This window comes from Dama dama, chromosome 8, assembly GCF_033118175.1.
Source record: "Dama dama isolate Ldn47 chromosome 8, ASM3311817v1, whole genome shotgun sequence".
Classification (NCBI taxonomy): domain Eukaryota; kingdom Metazoa; phylum Chordata; class Mammalia; order Artiodactyla; family Cervidae; genus Dama; species Dama dama.
Genome location: NC_083688.1, coordinates 38,504,751 through 38,522,362, shown reverse-complemented (window position 1 = coordinate 38,522,362; position 17,612 = coordinate 38,504,751). Strand labels below are relative to the sequence as shown.

The following is a 17,612-nucleotide window of genomic DNA, read 5'->3' as shown; positions in this document are numbered from 1 at the left end:
CCTTAAGTCTCTTTTTTGGGATGGGATCATCTACATTGTGGTTTTTCCTAGGTGTGTGAAGCAATATTTTGTGGACTTGGTTTATTTTGTTAAATGGCAAAAGTTAATGCTAGAATATATCACAAGCTTATGTTGCACAGCAGCAGAAAACTAACTCAAACTTAACATATCTTTACTTAATTTTACTGTATTCCTGGTTTTTAGCACAAGATTTTTTTTTCAGTAAGATTAATCAACAGTGCCTTTTTGAGGATTTAGAGATGTTACTGCCCTGGTGAGACAACTAATGGGAGACATGTGGCCAGCTGTGTTTATTGTCACAAAATGCATGTTTGCATTGGAAGGATAAGAATAGATGACTTCTTGGGTCTCCTTGTAATTCTAAAGTTCTGTGATCACGTAAAATGGAAGGAAAGGGGAGGAGATGTGGTTAATCTGCTCTTTGCTTAAAGCACAAGAATAAAAGATTCTCTCCTATACTATTGATTCAATTTCTGAAAATTAGCAGTTGCAGTCTAAAAGGACTTTTAAAAATTGCCATGTTGTTTAAGCCTGTTATATCTGCCATTGTATTGAAAGAAATACATGAATTTTATTCCTTTTTTCTTCTACAAAGAGTGACCACATAATGTATTGTAAAGACAGACATTTTTGAGAGGGAACGGGTGAGGTGTAAACTGGGACTATGGCTGAGCAAATTGGGACCGATGGTGACCCTCCTTGTAAGCTGAGTTTAGGTGCTTGGACCTCCAGTAAAAGCAGAGTGCCTGTCCTCTCCATCCACAACTTTGCTGTCACTTGCTCATTTCACAAACACGTACTTGAGAACACAATTTGGGGCAGTGGAAAGTTCCTGTCTTCAAGAAACTAAGAGACACAACCAAGGAAACAATTCTAACACGTTTATACAATTTGAGTCCTAAACTCTAGACTCAGAATTGTCATCTGTACTCCGACTGTAAAATAGAGGTCCAAACTGAACTTTTAATTTCTCTAAATCTACTCTCCCCTAAGCTGGTTCTCCATCTTGAAGGTGATACTATTATCCACTAGGCTGCCCTAATCAGGGTTGTCCTTCCTCTTCATTTTAATTTCTCCACAACTTAAGCACATTGACGATACTAGGGCTTAGAATGCTAGTGAGGACCTAACGAGTGAAGAGAGAAAGTAATTTGAGTTTGAATGTGATATGTGTTCTTGTTTGAGGTGCAAATTCATGTAACAAGATATCATTTTGAAGTGTGCATTCATAATGTTGTATTACCACCACCTATATCTAGTTGCAGAACATTTTTATCACTCCAGAGAAACACTGTACTCATTAAATAAGAGTCACTCAATTTTCCCCTCCCTTCAGCCCTCTGGCAACCACCAATCTTTCTGTAGATTTACCTGTTCTGGTTATTTCACATTATCATACAATATGTGACATTTTGTGTCTGGCTTCTTTCAGTTAGCATACTGTTTTTGAGGTTCCTCCACATTGTAGCATTTATCAGTACTTCATTTCTTTTTATGGACAAGTAATATTCCAATGTATGTATATGCCACAGTTTGTTCATCCATTGTACCTTTGTTTCTACTTTGGAGCCATTGGAAATAATGCTTCTATGAACATTCATGTGCAAGTTTTGTGTTTGAGTGCTTGTTTTCAACTTTTGGGGGGTATGTACATCTAGGAGTGGAATTGCTGGGTCATATGATAATTCAATGAGTTAAATTTTGAGGAACTGCCTCAGTGGCTGCATTATTTTCCATTCCCACCAGTGATGCAGAAGTGTTCCACTTTCTCTACATCCTGGCCAACACTTGTTTACATTTTGAAAAAAAAAAACAGTAAAGCCATTCTCATGGATGGGGAAGTGGTATCTTACTGGGGTTTTGACTTGTAATTCCTTAGTGATTAATGATACTGAACATCTTTTCATGTGTTTGTTGGCCACTTGTGTATCTTTGGAGAAGTGTCCAACTTCATTGCTCACTTTTTTTTCTTGAGTTTTGAGTTCTTTATATATTCTGGATGCTACATCCTTATCAAATAATAGGATTTTGCAAATATTTTCTCATATCCTGTAAGTTTTCTTCTCATTTTCTTGATGAAGTCCTCATTCTAATTTTTTAACTTAGTTTTTTAAAGTAATATGTAAATATGTATATTTGGAAAAGAACGGTACAAATGGGTGAGTTTGTATATCCCTTTAGTGACAGTCTGTCACTAAATGTACACACAAATGTAAATGTCTTTTCTCTCCTTGTCCCTTTTTTATATAAATGGTGCTTTATTCCTCTGAATGTGTCTCGGCAATAGTTGTATTTCATTATATGTCTGTCTACCTCAGTCTAACAGGTGTGAAGTATCCCACTGTATAGATATAGCAGTTTATTTAACTAGTACTCTCATTTTGGACATTTAGTTTGAAACTGCTGACTGTTAAGATATACACAAGTTAGTATAGATGTATATACAAGTTAGTGTATCTCTAGGATAGATACCGACAAGTGGAAACTTATTAAGTATAGTTTTCTTCATATTTGGAGGTGGTTTGCTAAGCAGTATTGACTGCTAAGTTAATTTTTAAATGTCATATTCATTAGTATTTTTTATGTCAAACTTCACAGTCTCTCTTTTCATAAATATTCAAAGAAAAATGAGAAGTAGCAGACTAGCCTAAGGTTTGCAGTCCTTCCTCTTCTCATTTCTGTTATACTGTTTTCCCTTCTGATCTTCCTGAGCAACAGCTGTTCTCAGCTAGGGAGCATCCGGTGATGCCATCTTTTTTAAGTGTTATATTTTAACCCTTCTCTGGTTGTAGGAAGAAAAGCATAACGTGATTTTAAAGCAGAAACTTCTGAGCTAACAAGTCCTCAATTTTTGAAGTGACAAAAAGAGCCCTGAGGACTGCCCTGCTTTTCCTGGCAACTCATGTCAATGGTGAGAGAACCCAAGTCTCCAGTTTCCAACAACACGGAAATACACTCACTATAGCATCTCACCTATTCTTGTAAAGCACTTGAAAATGCTGCTTCTGTCTCAGCAGAGGTTGTGGGAGCCGTAACATGACTTTTTCTCACACTAAATCACATGTCTATTTCACCAACTATATCTAGGACCTCTTACCAGTTCAGTTCAGTCACAGTTGCGTCTGACTCTGCGACCCCATGGACTGCAGCACGCCAGGCCTCCCTGTCCATGCCCAACTCCTGGAGTTCACTCAAACTCATGTCCATTGAGTCAGTGATGCCATCCAACCACGGCATCCTCTGTCATCCCCTTCTCCTCCTACCTTCAATCTTTCCCAGCATCAGAGTCTTCCAATGAGTCAGTTCTTCACATCAGGTGGCCAAAGTGTTGCGAGTTTCAGCTTTAGCATCAGTCCTTCCAGTGAATTATTCAGGACTGATTTCCTTTAGGATGGACTGGTTGGATCTCCTTGCAGTCCAAGGGACTCTTACCAATAGTAGTGCATTAAAAGTGATGTTTAAAAGAATTATTTATAAATTGTTTAAATTTCCTGGCAAGTCCAGTAGTTAAGATTCTGCCCATTCATTGTCAAAGGTGTGGGTTCAATCCCTGGTCAGGGAACTAAGATCCCACAAGCTACACAGTGCAGTCAGACAAATAAGAAATTTAAAAAATTAAAGTGCTTGAATTTTAAGAACAGTATCCTAAATTGTTATTTTTGTTTCTTGATTTTAAAAATGACTGAAAATGCTTCCATCAACCACCATAAACTAAAAGCATAGATTAAACAAATGATGTTGGAACTGAATCTTTTATATGTTCATAACAATTTTGTTACTGAGAATATGCTTTACATTTTGATATCCCTGAGAATAGGCAATTTAATAAGGTAACTGATATGTAAAGGAATATGTATTTTTCATGAGTATATATTTATCGAACTTTTATGAAGAGAACACTGTTAACACTTGAAATATAAAACATGAGGTACAGTCCTTGCCTTGCTGGGGCATAAACTGTACTTGGAAAGATGATGAAACATTTCAGACAATGTTACTCTGCCCTCAGTTTTCAATCTAGTGTTCATCTCATTTAGATAAAGTTTTCTGATCAATTTTAATTCTGATCCTTGAGTACGAAGAATAAATGTACTCTTAGAAACCATGGCTTCAGATGGTTCTGTCATGAACTAAAGCAAGATACCCTTAAGAGGAATCTTAGAAAACAAGTGTACTTTAGAGTTTTAGTTCTAAAAACCTAATGTATATTTTAACTCAGCACTTGGCATTTGATTTTAACTGAGAAAAAAAAGTTACTGATACCCACTGGCTGTTAACCACGTAACAGTTAAGAAACTGAGCAATATGAGAATCAAGGCTTAGTACAGTAGGTCTAGAGGAGACTAGATTTCTATCCTTGAGGACAAAATAAGCACACTTAAAATGCATATTTATGGGATAAATTAATCCTTTTCTCAGAAATAAAAAAATCACAACTTTGTTGACATTGATAGTGGGCCATATTCTTACAGCCCCTCCCTCTATACACACCCCTGAAGCACTCATTTCCCAGTTTCTGGTAATGTCGGTGGCTGATGGCGCTCCGCTGAGTCTCTCAGGAATTGTCTCCACCCCAAGGTTAAGCTCCTTGGATCCAATGACTAGCGGATGTAAGTCCCACCCCTTGCCTCAACACCCATTTTCTGGCCACCCCAGCTCTGAATTCTGAGGGCTTTCCCACCTGCATCCCAACCCAATTTCTCCCTCTTTCCCAATCCTGCTACTTTTACTTCCTCAGGTGTTGTTCTTGAAAGCATTCTCATTTAAACTTTCTGAACCTTAACCTTCAATCCTGAGTCTATTTCCCTGGGTAACTGGACCTGTGACATTTTGAACCCAAAGCCAAAAAAAAAAAAAAACCACTTGATTTTCACTTAGACAACCGAGCTATTCCTGGTGAATTTTTCTCACCTTTTCTTCTATCTGTAGGACACGCAGAAAAAATTACCTTCCACCTTTTCTGATTGTTAATGTTTTACAGAAATGTAAAAGAATCCAATCACAGCTTACTTCACTTGGTAGTGCATCCAAGCATGCTCTGCCCCCACCCCACCCCATCCATACCCACAGACATTCTCATAGCTCTCTCCAAAGTCAGGGGTGTTCAAGCAAAGGAGCTGAACTCCAGTTAATATATTCATTCCTAGTAAGATACCTAGATGGGATTGCCCTTTCATTATAGTGTTGTTAATATTGCAGGGCTTTTATTTTACTTATTTTTAAAGATGTTCCAGACCCGTGGTACAGTACTGACATTTCATGGATTCAGTTATCTGTGGATATTTCCATTTCATGTGCACTTATCAGAATTGTGTTGAACTGGTACATGACAATGCTCAGAACTTTAAATTCACCTTTATTAAAGTAAAACCTCTATCTAAACCTCTATTTAAAATATGACACATCCAAAATAGTCATTAAAAGGTTAAGAGGGAGGAGGTCTTGTTTCTAATGTTTTACAAAGAAATCTATCTCTAGTAGGAAACATCATACTGAGATTATAATATTCTTGTGGTCTAAACGTTTAAGCTGTTGTTTAAGCTTTTACACTGTGGGGGAAAAAGCAAAAGGGCAGGGTATGTGTGTAACTTCATAAAGTCTATCAAAGGTAATCATAAAACAATGTAGCAATCAATCAAAGATCAATACCTTCTAACTGTAATGTATCTTTTTCATTCAAAAAATACTTGGCTATGATATACTAGATACTGGGGAGACCATAATGAAAGAGGCAGAAGCATTCCTGGCCCCCAAGAACTGTACAATCTTCTGGGGCACACAAACATTGAATAAACAATTACAAGTGCAATGTGGAAGGAGCTGAGACTTGGGGAGTTAACCTCCCATGGAAAGATCTAAAACTTTTTCTTTTACTGTCATCCTGTGCATCATGAGGAGGCAGGGAAAGGCTACAAAACAACACTTGAGAAATACAAAAACATTCGAGAAAGGGTGAAGCTGAAGGGAGATACTACAGCGTTTGAAGATAACCTATTCCCCATTTTAGGAGCTTACCAAAAAATAACTAAATTTTTATTTTTATTTACTCTTCTGTTTATATACCTAAATCTGAAATTACACCAAAAAAGCATATGAGACCTTAGAAAACTCACATCCTAATCTCTAGTAACCAAAAGTACTTAAGGCCTAAATACATCAGACAAAAGAGTTCAATAGTATTAATAGCTCAGGGAATGTACATTAAACTTCTTGTCTTATACTCGGAAAATTAGAAAACTGGGATAAACATATGTCTTACAATGTGTTTTAAATGATTTGCATGACCTAGCCTCACCAAAACAAGTTCTTTATACCAACCCTTCATCACAGCATCAATGAAAATTGTTTATTGAGAGGGAGCATATGGGATACAGAAACAACAAAAACCAAGATCTCACACTTTCCTTTAATGTTACTTGAATTTCAGAGTTAGTAAAATATAACTAAAGAAGTCACAGCAATGGGACAAAGTGCTGCTTTGTTTTAAAACTGCACATTTGCTTGTCTTTCGAGAACCTTTGGTTAACCTTGTACAGCGGGCTACTTTATTACATATGATTATATTCCCCATGTAAGACCTTAATTGATAGACTCAGTGACGACATTCTTATAAATTAGAACCAATTACAAGTCCTCTCTCAAGCATCTCCTCTGTGCTTTGTAAATATGTACGTCTTTTTCAGAATCATAGTGAACCTTGCTCACAGTAAATTGCCTCTCCAGCATTGCTAAGAAGTTGTAATCCCGTTCATAGCGAATTCGGCAAGCTAAAAGAACCATTGAGTGGTTGCTACAGAGATGCTCCAATGTTTGAAGAAGATCTGCGAATGTTTCTTCTAAATATATGATATCAGCTCCAAGTATCAGGTCAAATTCTCCAGGTGAAAAACTCCCCAAATTTTGTCCCCAAGTCAGCTCCTTAACAACAGCTTTGGGCTGGATATGGGGTGGTAAATTGGCTTGAACGTTTGATTTAAGAAACTCTAACGCTACTTTTCGATCCGTGATAGTCACATGAGCACCTAGAATGTAGGACAAAAAGTAATGCGCACATCAGTACAGTTAATAAGGAGAGGGGTCAAGTTAAACAGCAGGGGGAGCCTCTCTACACATTTCACCTGAACAATGGCCAGAAGCTCCTCCTCTACCGCCTGCAGGTAAATGTAAACCTTCGGTTTGCCTCTATGGCTTCTTACTGTTTGCAGAAGTTATGCCTATTAAATACTAAGTCCCCAAGCTAGCCTATGCTTCTGAATTCTGCAGGCAGAAGTGGCCCACCCTCCACAGGTGTCTACCATTATACTTCATTCATTAGGTTACCATCTTCAAGTCCGTAGGCTTCAGGGCAAAATGAAAGCCAAAGATGAAAAATCTGGGCGCAAATGATAATGAAGACAGCAAGATACTCTTAAACACAGAAAGGCTCCTTTCTGGGGCTAGAGCTTTAAAAAGAAGCATAGAAAAAACATTAACTGGCTACTAAGAAATTTCAATCTACCTCTACTTATGCTGTCAGGAAGCAGTCAATCGATATGTAATCATGCAATTTATATATAATTATGGAAAAATGGTAAAGTTAAAAATCACAAGATTGTATTAACAGTCCGGTAGGTGAGATAATGTTCTCTACGTGCTAAGTTTCTACAAGCAATGTGTAAAATGAAGGAGGCAGTATTGTATTCATCTGTTTCTTGTGGGTTGTTTACAATGAACTAAGAGATTGAACTTTTTGAACCAGTATGGCAGAGAGAAGTCCGAACTGGTAGTTACCCTTCAGGTGAAGCAACTACATAAGGTCAGCCCTGAAACACCTCATCTACCTTGCATTAACACTATGGTACACAATCCTGCTTGGTTTTAACCCTGTAAATTCTAAAACATAAACATTACATTTCATTCTTTCATAAATTATTTCTCATCTGCATCCTTCAGTCTGCAATCTTCATGGGCAATCCCCCAGAGGATCCCAGAAGAGCTGTTGGCAGCACCATTTCAGTACAGTTTATACTGAAGGTTTCTTATCTTGACATGCAAGAGTATATAATTCAGTTGGACATGTGACTCAGTCCTGAGTGTGATACTGTGAAAATGTGCAAGCTGACAGATGCATGCACCTATCACTGCTGCTAGTCAGAATGCTGCCTGGTGAGTAGAATTCAGGGATACTTTCCGTCTCTCTTGGTAACAAGCCTTTTCCTACTTTGACCTAGGACTTCCCCCCTGGACTTCCCACCAGTCTACAGAGCACTCTGCGGTCAGCACTGGAGTGGTGTGGTTTTCCACGTCAGCTCAGTGTTCACGTTAACAGCTCTTAGATGGAGACCTCCTCGAATGCTGCCTCAGAGGTTACTGAGGCTACTTCTGACCTGCCAAGTGTGCCCCAAGTTTCAGCAGAATCATACTGTCAGCTGACCATTCCCCCAAAACATCCACCAATTCCATAAATATCCAAGTGGCTGCCATCAGCCATGGGACAAAGACCCCTACCTTCACAGAATCTACATTTAAGGGAGGAGACAGGCAGCAAGGGGTGTTTTTAAAAGTAGGATATCCAGTATGTTAGTCGAAGGTATGCACTAAGGAAAAAAATAAAGCAGGAAAGAGAGATACAAGACATCAGGAAGTAAGAGAGTTGGTTTGAAAGGGAAGTCCTCACTGAGAAGGTAACTTAGGTGGGGGAATAACCAAATGCATAGGCACCTGTATGGAATCACTATTATAACTATGATTAAAATATGGATGGAGATTCCTTTAAAAAACTAGTACTGAAACGACCATATGACCCAGCAACCCCACTACTGGGCATATACCCTGAGGAAACCACGACTGAAAAAGCCACATGGACCCCAGTGGTCACAGCGGCACCGTTTACAACAGCTTGGACACAGGAGCAACCGAGATATCCATCCACAGACAAGTGGGTAAAGAAGTCGTGGTACATAAATACAATGGAATATTACTCAGCCACAAAAAGGGGTGGATCTCAGTCAGTTCTAGTAAGGTGGATGAATCGAGAGCTTGTTATAAGAGTGCAGTCAGTCAGAAAGAGAAAAACAAACATTGTATATTAACAAATCAGTGGAATCTAGAAAAGTGGTACTCATGAACCTATTTGCAGGGCAGGAATAGAGACGCAGACACACAGAACAGACTTGTGGTCACAGTTGGGGAAGGACAGGGCGGGATACGTACAGAAACCAGTCCTGAAACATATACATTACCATACGTAACACAGATAGCCAGGGGGGAGCTACTGCAAAACACAGGGAGCTCAACCCAGTGCCGTGTTTCAGCCTAGAGGGTGGGATGGGGTGGGTGGTGGGAGAGAGGTTCACGGAGGAGGGACATATGTATATTTATGGCTAATTCACATTGTTGTATGCCAGAAAACAACACATGATAAAGTAATTACTCTTCAATTAAAAATAAATTCTTAAAAATAAGGATGGAGAAAAGGAAAAGAAGGAAACACACCAAAATGCTAATGGTAATGATGTTGTAAAGTCGTGAACAACCAGAATCTTTGGTGGGTTTTTCCATTTTTTTTTTTTTTTGGACTGCTTCTAGGGCTATTTTTGTAATAGAGTAGTATCATTTTTACAACAAACAGGAATTTTCCTGATTTTCGAGTTCATCTTTCATTCCAAAGCTATCTGGGCACCTGCTGTGTGCCAGCTGCGTATTAGCGCCAGGGACACACAGACACTGCTCCCTTCCTCGGGAGCCTCAGCCTGCCAGGAGAGACAGACACACGGAACCACCGCCTAGAGTTGGACGTGACAGGGCTGGGGGGCAGAGCAGACACCAAGCCCCGGGGCGCTGCAGAAATGAGGCAGCAGGTACTTCCGGGGCAACCACGGGCACACCGTCTGCCATCCTGTGTTCTGGTCCCTCCCAGAGGCCCCATCCTTCGTGGCAACAACTAACTAGTCCCTGGCTCTGGGATGGTCTTTGAAGAACCTTATCCTGGCTTTGCCAAGCCCACAAACTCAGACTTCCAGATTGGAAACAAACATGCAGAGGGGCTATGAACACATTCTGAGCATTTACTCTGTACCAGTCAATGACCTATAGATGTCTACGCACGATCTCATTTGATCCTCTCTGGGCAGTGAATACGGTCATTATCCCCATTCTATTGGGAAACAGAGGTTTAGAAATTCAGCAACTTGCCTAAGGTAACACAGCTGCTGCTACTGCTGCTGCTAAGTCTCTTCAGTTGTGTCCAACTCTGTGCGACCCCATAGACGGCAGCCCACCAGGCTCCCCCGTCCCTGGGATTCTCCAGGCAAGAACACTGGAGTGGGTTGTCATTTCCTTCTCCAATGCATGAAAGTGAAAAGTGAAAGTGAAGTCGCTCAGTTGTGTCTGAGCCATGGACTCTTAGAGACCCCATGGACTGCAGCCCACCAGGCTCCTCCGTCCATGGGATTTTCCAGGCAAGAATACTGGAGTGGGGTGCCATTGCCTTCTCCAGTAACATAGCTAGTAAGAGTTAAAAGAAGTCAGAAGCGGTGGAGTGCTTACTTGCAGCTGGGGGCTGGTGAGGGAGTGGGCAGGAGGGAGTATTGGGAGTTTGGGATCAGCAGGTGCAAACTGTTATATGTGGGATGGATGGCAGCAAAGTCCACGGTGTAGCACAGGGAACTATATTTAGTATGCTGTGACAGAGCATAGGGGAAAATGTGTATATATGTCTGGGTCGCTTTGCTGTGCAGAAGTTGGCATGACACTGGGAATCAACTATGCTTCAGTAAAATTAAATTGAAAAAAAAAAGAGGTCAGCCCCTAGTCGGCCTCTAACGCTGAGCACATCACCACACTCTGTCTTGACAGCAGTGAGGAGGCCCTTGTTCTCAGGAAGAGACAGAAGAAACCTCATCTCTCCATCCAGTTAACTCCTCTCACGTCACCAAGATGAGGGTTAGTGTTGCAGAAAGAAAAGAACTCAGGCTGCTGTATCCGACAAGCCTGGTGTGAGTCTCAGCTCGACACTGATCAGGACTTCAGAAAGTGTGTTAATTTCCCAGAACTTCCAGCTTCACTGGCAAAATGAAAATTTTAAAACATACCTAACACACATAGGGATGATACAAGGTTAATGTAATGTGAGAACAAAAGATGGTATCAGTGAGGGCCTCCCCGGTGACTGGAAGGGCAGTGACATCAGACACGCTTGTGTGCTAAGTCGCTTCAGTCATGTCCGACTCTTTGCCACCCCAGGGAACTGTAGCCCACCAGGCCTCTCTGTCCATGGGATTCCCCAGGCAAGAATACTGGAGCGGGTTGCCATTCCCTTCTCCAGGGATCTTCCCGACCAGGGAGGAAACCCATGTCTCTTACGTCTCCTGCATTGGCAGGTGGTTTCTTTACCACTGCTGTGACGTCAGAGAGATGGACCTAAATCAGCTTCTAGGTACATACTTCCACCCACCACCCCTGCCTATGCTCCCCATGGGAAGGCAAAATCTAAACAGAGAAAGGAATACTGAAAAAGATATGTTACCAGAAAAAGAACAGGACAAAAGTGGGGTTTCAGTGGGTCCTCAAGTATTTGTATGCACGTGATGGAATTCTAGATCCTGACCACCCCAGTGTGGTCTGAGGACCAGCAGTTTGGGCATCACTGTCATCACTGGGGAGCTCATGAGAAATGCAGGCTCTTGGGCCCCACCCCAGACCCAGGGAAGCAGAAACAAGAGTCCCAGCTGACAATACTGAAGTGAGAAATAGTATATATGGTATCTTAGAGGCAGTTCTACCCAATCATCGAATAGCTTGAACTGCACAATCCAGAAGTTGTAGAAAAGAATCAAAAAATTTGTCAGCAGTCAACCCTTTGTCAACAAAGAGTCAATGAATTGTGAAATAGAAATGAAGCTTAAAAATGCTCTAGGCCTAAATTAATGTCTGTATGCAAAAAAAAAACCACACAAACTTTGACATCAAGTCAGAACTACATACTGTTTAATAGATGTCAGTTCAAACTGCAGGGTGCCCAGCCCTTCCTAAAAGGAACAAACCACCAAAGATTCCTCAGCAACAAAGGTAAAAGATTTTCTGCTCTCCTTACTTCCTTGGGGTAAATCCAAACACAGAGACAGGGAGAGTGGTTTAGTTGCTAAGTCATGTCCAGCGCTTGAGACCCCATGGACTGTAGCCCACCAGGCTCCTCTGTCCATGGGATTTCCCAGGCAAGAATACTGGAGTGGGTTGCCATTTCCTTCTCCAGGGGAACTTCCCAAACCAGAGATCAAACCTGCATCCCCTGCAAGGCAGGAGGTCGGTACCTAAAACTGTAAAAAAAAAAAGAAAGAAAGAAAGAAAGAAAAAAACCTCCATCCATGAATAAGATAACTCTCTTTGAACTCAGTCTCCTTAAGATCATCACAGAATTGAAGGGGGAAAAGCAGTCTCCAATGAGAATACAAATAACGGAATGAGAGAGAGAGAAGGAATGAGCCTTCCCGAAGTTGTGAGCATAGCAGCTGTGGCCCGTGACTCCTAACAAGTACAAGGAGAAGGACAGTAACCCAGTAGGGAGGAAGCTAACAATGGGTCTGTGTCATGGAAAGGCGACCCCTCCACTCCCACGGAGGGAGCCCTGCGTCTCACTCACCCAGCAGGGCAGCCACTATGCCCACCAGCCCTGTGCCAGCACCCAGCTCCACAGCAGAGCAGCCCCGGAGCTCGACAGTGCCCATCTCCAGATACGTGGCAAGAACGACAGCCTGAGTCAAAACACAGTGTGATAGTTAAGGTCAACAAGTGCTGGAGGATTTCCAGCAGGCTCCGTGCTTTTGGAAGTTACCACGCACCCACTCCGCTCAACTCCCAGGTTAAGGGCACCCAGGGAGCTCAGCTGCTGCCAGCAGGGTCCCCTAGAGCAAGCCTGGATACTGAGTCCCACCGCCCAGCTGCCCCCAGCCCCTCCAGAGGCCCTCAGGGGGACAAGCAGCCGTCAGTCATTCTGTCCACCTGAGACCAGCTCCTGCTCAACCTGGGAAGGTTAACTTCTCCGTCACAGCACTCTGACACTCGAGGTTTACAAACCATTCTGGCAGAGCTGACATGAACAGTCTCTGTGATCTGGCTTAAGGAATGTCCAGTTCCTAAACCGAGTTCAGATCAGCAAGGCCACAACCAAAGGGGACATGGCCACATACTATTAGTATACGGAGCAATTCCTCTTCTTGGTGAGAATGAAGGAGATTCACCCATTCCTTACTATTCTGTATCTTTATTACTCTTTCTGAGAAAACTTTTCTTGTAGTTACCTTGGACTACATTCCTAGAAGCAGTACTACTGGGTTACAGATATATCAATATTTTGTATCCCTGAATGTTTCTGACACCCCAAATACAATGTTAAGATTGTAAAACTGTATCCATGCCAATCATTTATCCAGTATTCACTGAATCCTGAGTTCCCACTGAATCCCAGATGTGGCTAGAGGATGAGGGCAAGTCTGCCACAAGCAGCTGAAAGAACAGGGCTGGGGAGAGGAAAAAGCAGCAATTACAATATCGTTTTTTGATCATGACAACTATGGAAAACTTAAAAGAAAACACATGATCTTCGTTTGGGGCTTTGTCAGTGACATTTTCTTTGTGCAATGTTAAACTTAAAAACAAGTGTCCAAAGCAGCTAGGGGCTCAGGTGGCAAGTCATTCAATTTCTCTCAGCTTTCTTTACTCACCCTTAAAATGGAATCTATTTGAGGGTGCGGGGGGGCAGGAAAATGATTCTAATGGGTAGAGGTTTTCTGGGGATGGGGTGTGGTGATGCAATGTTTTAAAACTGAGCATAGTGGTACTTGCACCACTGTGAATTTACTTAAAAAAAAAAACAACCTTAAGTGAAAGGTACAGTATATGAATTACAAGCCAATAAAGCTGTTACTTTTCAAAAATAAGAGCAGTCTTTATCATCAATTGCTGATATTTTCAGAGGCCTCCGGGGCTCACTTACCGCGTCCCAAACCACCGCTGCGACTCCCAGTTGCTTCCAGTCCTGCCGGATCTGGATCGTGTGGTTTGCAAAGGAGAAGGTGGCCAGAGGCTTGTGGAATCTCTGCAGTCCCATCTCCGCGGTCTCCACATAGGGCACCAGGGCCATCTCGCCCCCGCCCAGCTCTCTGCTCCCTCCAAGCTGTGGGGCAAAAGAATCCTGAGTGAGGCTCTAGCTAGAAAATGCATGACCTCTTCAGTAGCTCCAAATGCTCAAAGCCAGTTGTTACAAGTTCAAAAGAAGAAAGAGTTGGGGGGGAGTCTCTAATCCCTTTTGCACGGCCCTCCTGGGAAGTGAGATTTTGCTCTGAATTCATGCCAAAGGTGCTGGATGCCCTATACACTCAGTGAATTCGCAGCGCGCTAAGAGTGAGCGAAGTGGAGGTGACAGCTCAGGGCGCTGAGAAAGTGGCGCTTTCTAAACCGCCTGGGCCCGCGTGGACTGCGGCTTGCAACCCGCGGCGGTCGGCGGGGCACTATTGTTTTGTGTTGGTCTCCCCTCGCTCCCTCTCCCTCGGAGCGTTCAGTGGCGACCACCACGGACTCGAACCTGAACTTCAACCTGGGGTTAACGTTGTGATTATCCTGCTTTATGATACCAGCTGGATATACACGGTCTACGCAGATCCATTTCCTGGAGACGGAAAGTGAAAGACACTCGGGGATTCTGAATCACTCGCGGGGAGCGGGACCCTGCGTCCGGCATGGAGTCGGCCCCCCGCCGCGGCTCGGCGCCCTCCCCGGAGTCGCCCGCCCCCCAACCCCAAAGAGGGGCGGTGGACAGGGACACACGTCATTACCGCGGGCCCCGGGGCTACGGGAAGCGGCGGGGTAGGGGCGGGAGCCTGGAGAGGGGCCGCCGGCTCGGCCTGGCCTCACCCCGCCCCGGGAGCCCGGAACCTCCCCGCCGAGGGCGCGGCCAGCAGCCCGGGAGCCCGGCGGGGCCCCTGGGGCCCGCGGCACGGCCTTGCCAGTACTTACGGCTCCGGAGACGGCCTCGCGTGGCGCGCGCCCCGCTTTCCCCGCCCCCGAGGTCGGCGGCGGAAATGACCGGCTTTAAAGGGGCAGAGAGCCGGTAGACCGCCGGGCCGGGCGGGGGCGGGCGGCCGGCGCTGGGACACCCGTTTCCGGTCCCCCGCCTTCCCAGAACAAGCGATCCCCTTGCGCCAGCGACGCGGAGCGGCGGGTGCAGTGTGGGGACCCGGAGCGGAGATGGTGGGGCGGGGTTCCCGCTGCGTGAGTCCGCAAGGTATCGGCGCCCCCAAGTCAGTTTCTCTGGCCGCCGAGAGTGGAGTTCGTGGGGGATCCACGCTGTCTAAAGCGGTGCGTTCTATAGCGACCACCGCAGACTCGATCCTGAACTTAAACTGGGCGGAGTCGACCCTGAAGTTAAACTGGGCATTAACGGTATGATTTTCCCGCTTTACGATACCCTCTGTTATTACTGCCCCACCATCATCTCCAGTATCAGATACAAGTGACATTCGCAAAGAGCCAGTGAATATCTACAACCTTAATGCCATAATCCGGGACCAAATCAAACATCTGCAGAAAGCCGTGGACCGGTCCTTGCAACTGTCTCGTCAAAGAGCTGCAGCACGGGAGCTGGCCCCCGTAATCGATAAAGACAAGGAAGACCTGATGGAAGAGATCCTCGAACTCAGGTCCCTACTGAGCACCCACCAAACGGGAGCAGATCGCCACACTGAGGGCGGTGCTGAAAGCCAGCAAACAGGTGATCTCACTCTACTGATGAGCTATGCTAGCCAAAACTTCAGTTTATGCCTAAACGTTTCCAGTGTCCACTGCCATCAGGATGGGAGAAGGAAATGGCAACCCACTCCAGGATTCTTGCCTGGAGAATTCCATGGGCAGAGGAGCCTGGCGGGCTACAGTTCATGGGGTCACAGAGAGTCGGACACGACTAAGTGACTAACACTCCTACACTACTGGATATACACCGCTGGAGATGCGGAGGGCGTGGGTGCCACCGCGGCCGGGGACCGCGAAGCCAACCCGCCTGTCGCCGGACAGGCGGTGGGTCCACCTGCCAGTCTATCTGCTAGTTCTGGCGCTCGCGCTTTTGTGTGTGAGTGGTTTTAAAATTTGTGCGCTTGCTGGTTTTTAGTATTAAGGGTGGTCAGTTAGCGGGTGTAGGAGAAAATTCGCACCTAAGAATACGTGGTCACCCATCCGTCCTCACCGTCTCACCTCCGTCTCACCAAGGTGAAGTCCGAATTAGTGAATTCGCGCGCTCCGTGGCTGCGGAGTGGGAAACGCGACCTGCACGTGGCTCCCCGGCCGGGGTTGTTGCTAGCGGCGGGACGCGCGGTCAGCCGGGATCCTGTCTCCTTCCTCCCCCGGCCAAAAGGTCAGCGCATATGCCCGGGGGGTCCCCGTTCTTGAGGCTGCTCAGAGTGTGGCATCTGGCCGCAGGCCCCTGGGAGGGACACGGTTGGAGTGAGCGTCCAGGAATGTGACTGCGCTGGGGCTTGGAGGGAGCGGGGCGAAAATGGCGAGATGAGGGCTACCCTCCTTCTCCCTGGAAGGTTTCTTTTTCCTCTTGGATCTTGACCCCCAGACCCCGCAACCCACCCGCCGCCGCTCTCTCGCAGCGAGTTTCAGCTCCGCCTGCACTTTGGAATAAACTGGAGCGCTTTTCAACACTGCAGGGCTGGACGCTGCCACTGCAGAGTCTCAGCCGGTAAGCGGTGAGGCCAGAGCAATCCTATTTTTCGGAGCTTCCCTAGTGATTCCAGCAGGCAGCCTGGAATTCCGGCAGCCACCCCCACCCCCGCGTCCCCGCTTCCTATTCCTCTCGCATCCCGCAGGGGGCGTGCTCTGCTCTCTGTCCAGATTTCCGTAGAAAGCTGGGACCCTGGGCTGCAAAAGTGACTGGAAGAACTTTGAAGGTCACCAGTGAAAATCTTTTCTTTTTTTCTTTCCTTTCTTTGCTTTGCTCAGTTATTCATCACTAACTTTTTTATGTTAGTGGCATAAACTGGCTGTTTTATGCCAAAACTGGCAAGAAAGTGCAAGGATTCCCCAAACACTCCCTGCCCCGTAGTAGCCTCCCGGACCATTTATCATCTCCCACCAGAATGGTACATTTATTATAACTGATGAACCTACCCTAACACATTATCACCCCAGAGTTTACACATTAGACTTCACTGTTGGTGTTGTCAGTTCAGTTCAGTTCTGTTGCTCAGTCGTGTCTGACTTTGTGACCCCATGGACTGCAACATGCCAGGCCTCCCTGTCCATCACCAACTCGTGGAGTTTACTCAAACTCATGTCCATTCGTTTGGTGATGCCATCCAACCATCTCATCCTCTGTTGTCCTCCTCCTCCTGCCCCCAATCCCTCCCAGCATCAGGGTCTTTTCCAGTGAGTCAACTCTTCGCATCAGGTGACCAAAGTACTGGAGTTTCAGCTTCAGCATCAGTCCTTCCAATGAACACCCAGGACTGATCTCCTTTAGGATGGACTGGTTAGATCTCCTTGCAGTTGAAGGGACTCTCAAGAGTCTTCTCCAACACCACAGCTCAAAAGCATCAATTCTTCTGCGCTCAGCTTTC

General features: G+C 44.8%; 1 protein-coding gene across 5 annotated transcripts; it reads right to left on the bottom strand.

Moving 5' to 3' along the window:
• Positions 1-6,345: 6,345 nt before the first annotated feature.
• On the bottom strand, positions 6,346-15,132 carry METTL21A (methyltransferase 21A, HSPA lysine). Of its 5 annotated transcripts, none has more exons than XM_061148902.1 (4): positions 15,013-15,132; positions 13,994-14,173; positions 12,641-12,752; positions 6,346-7,043 (listed from the first exon to the last, which is right to left on the bottom strand). In XM_061148902.1, exons 2-4 carry the CDS (start codon positions 14,138-14,140, stop codon positions 6,646-6,648), a joined length of 657 nt encoding a protein of 218 aa, XP_061004885.1. In that variant the 5' UTR covers positions 14,141-14,173; positions 15,013-15,132; the 3' UTR covers positions 6,346-6,645. The 5 variants fall into 5 exon arrangements, with proteins under 5 accessions (XP_061004885.1, XP_061004888.1, XP_061004886.1 ...); XM_061148905.1 differs by lacking the exon at positions 15,013-15,132 and adding an exon at positions 14,832-14,930; XM_061148903.1 differs by lacking the exon at positions 15,013-15,132 and adding an exon at positions 14,631-14,747.
• Positions 15,133-17,612: the final 2,480 nt, after the last annotated feature.

Coding starts and splice junctions, on each gene's coding strand:
- METTL21A (XM_061148902.1), bottom strand. CDS start 14,140: ATGGCCCTGGTGCCCTATGTGGAGACCGCGGAGATGGGACTGCAGAGA. Junction 12,753..13,993: donor CAGCGGTGGTTTGGGACGCG/GTAAGTGAGCCC, acceptor GTTTTGACTCAG/GCTGTCGTTCTTGCCACGTA. Junction 7,044..12,640: donor CATAGTGGCTGCCCTGCTGG/GTGAGTGAGACG, acceptor CCTACATTCTAG/GTGCTCATGTGACTATCACG.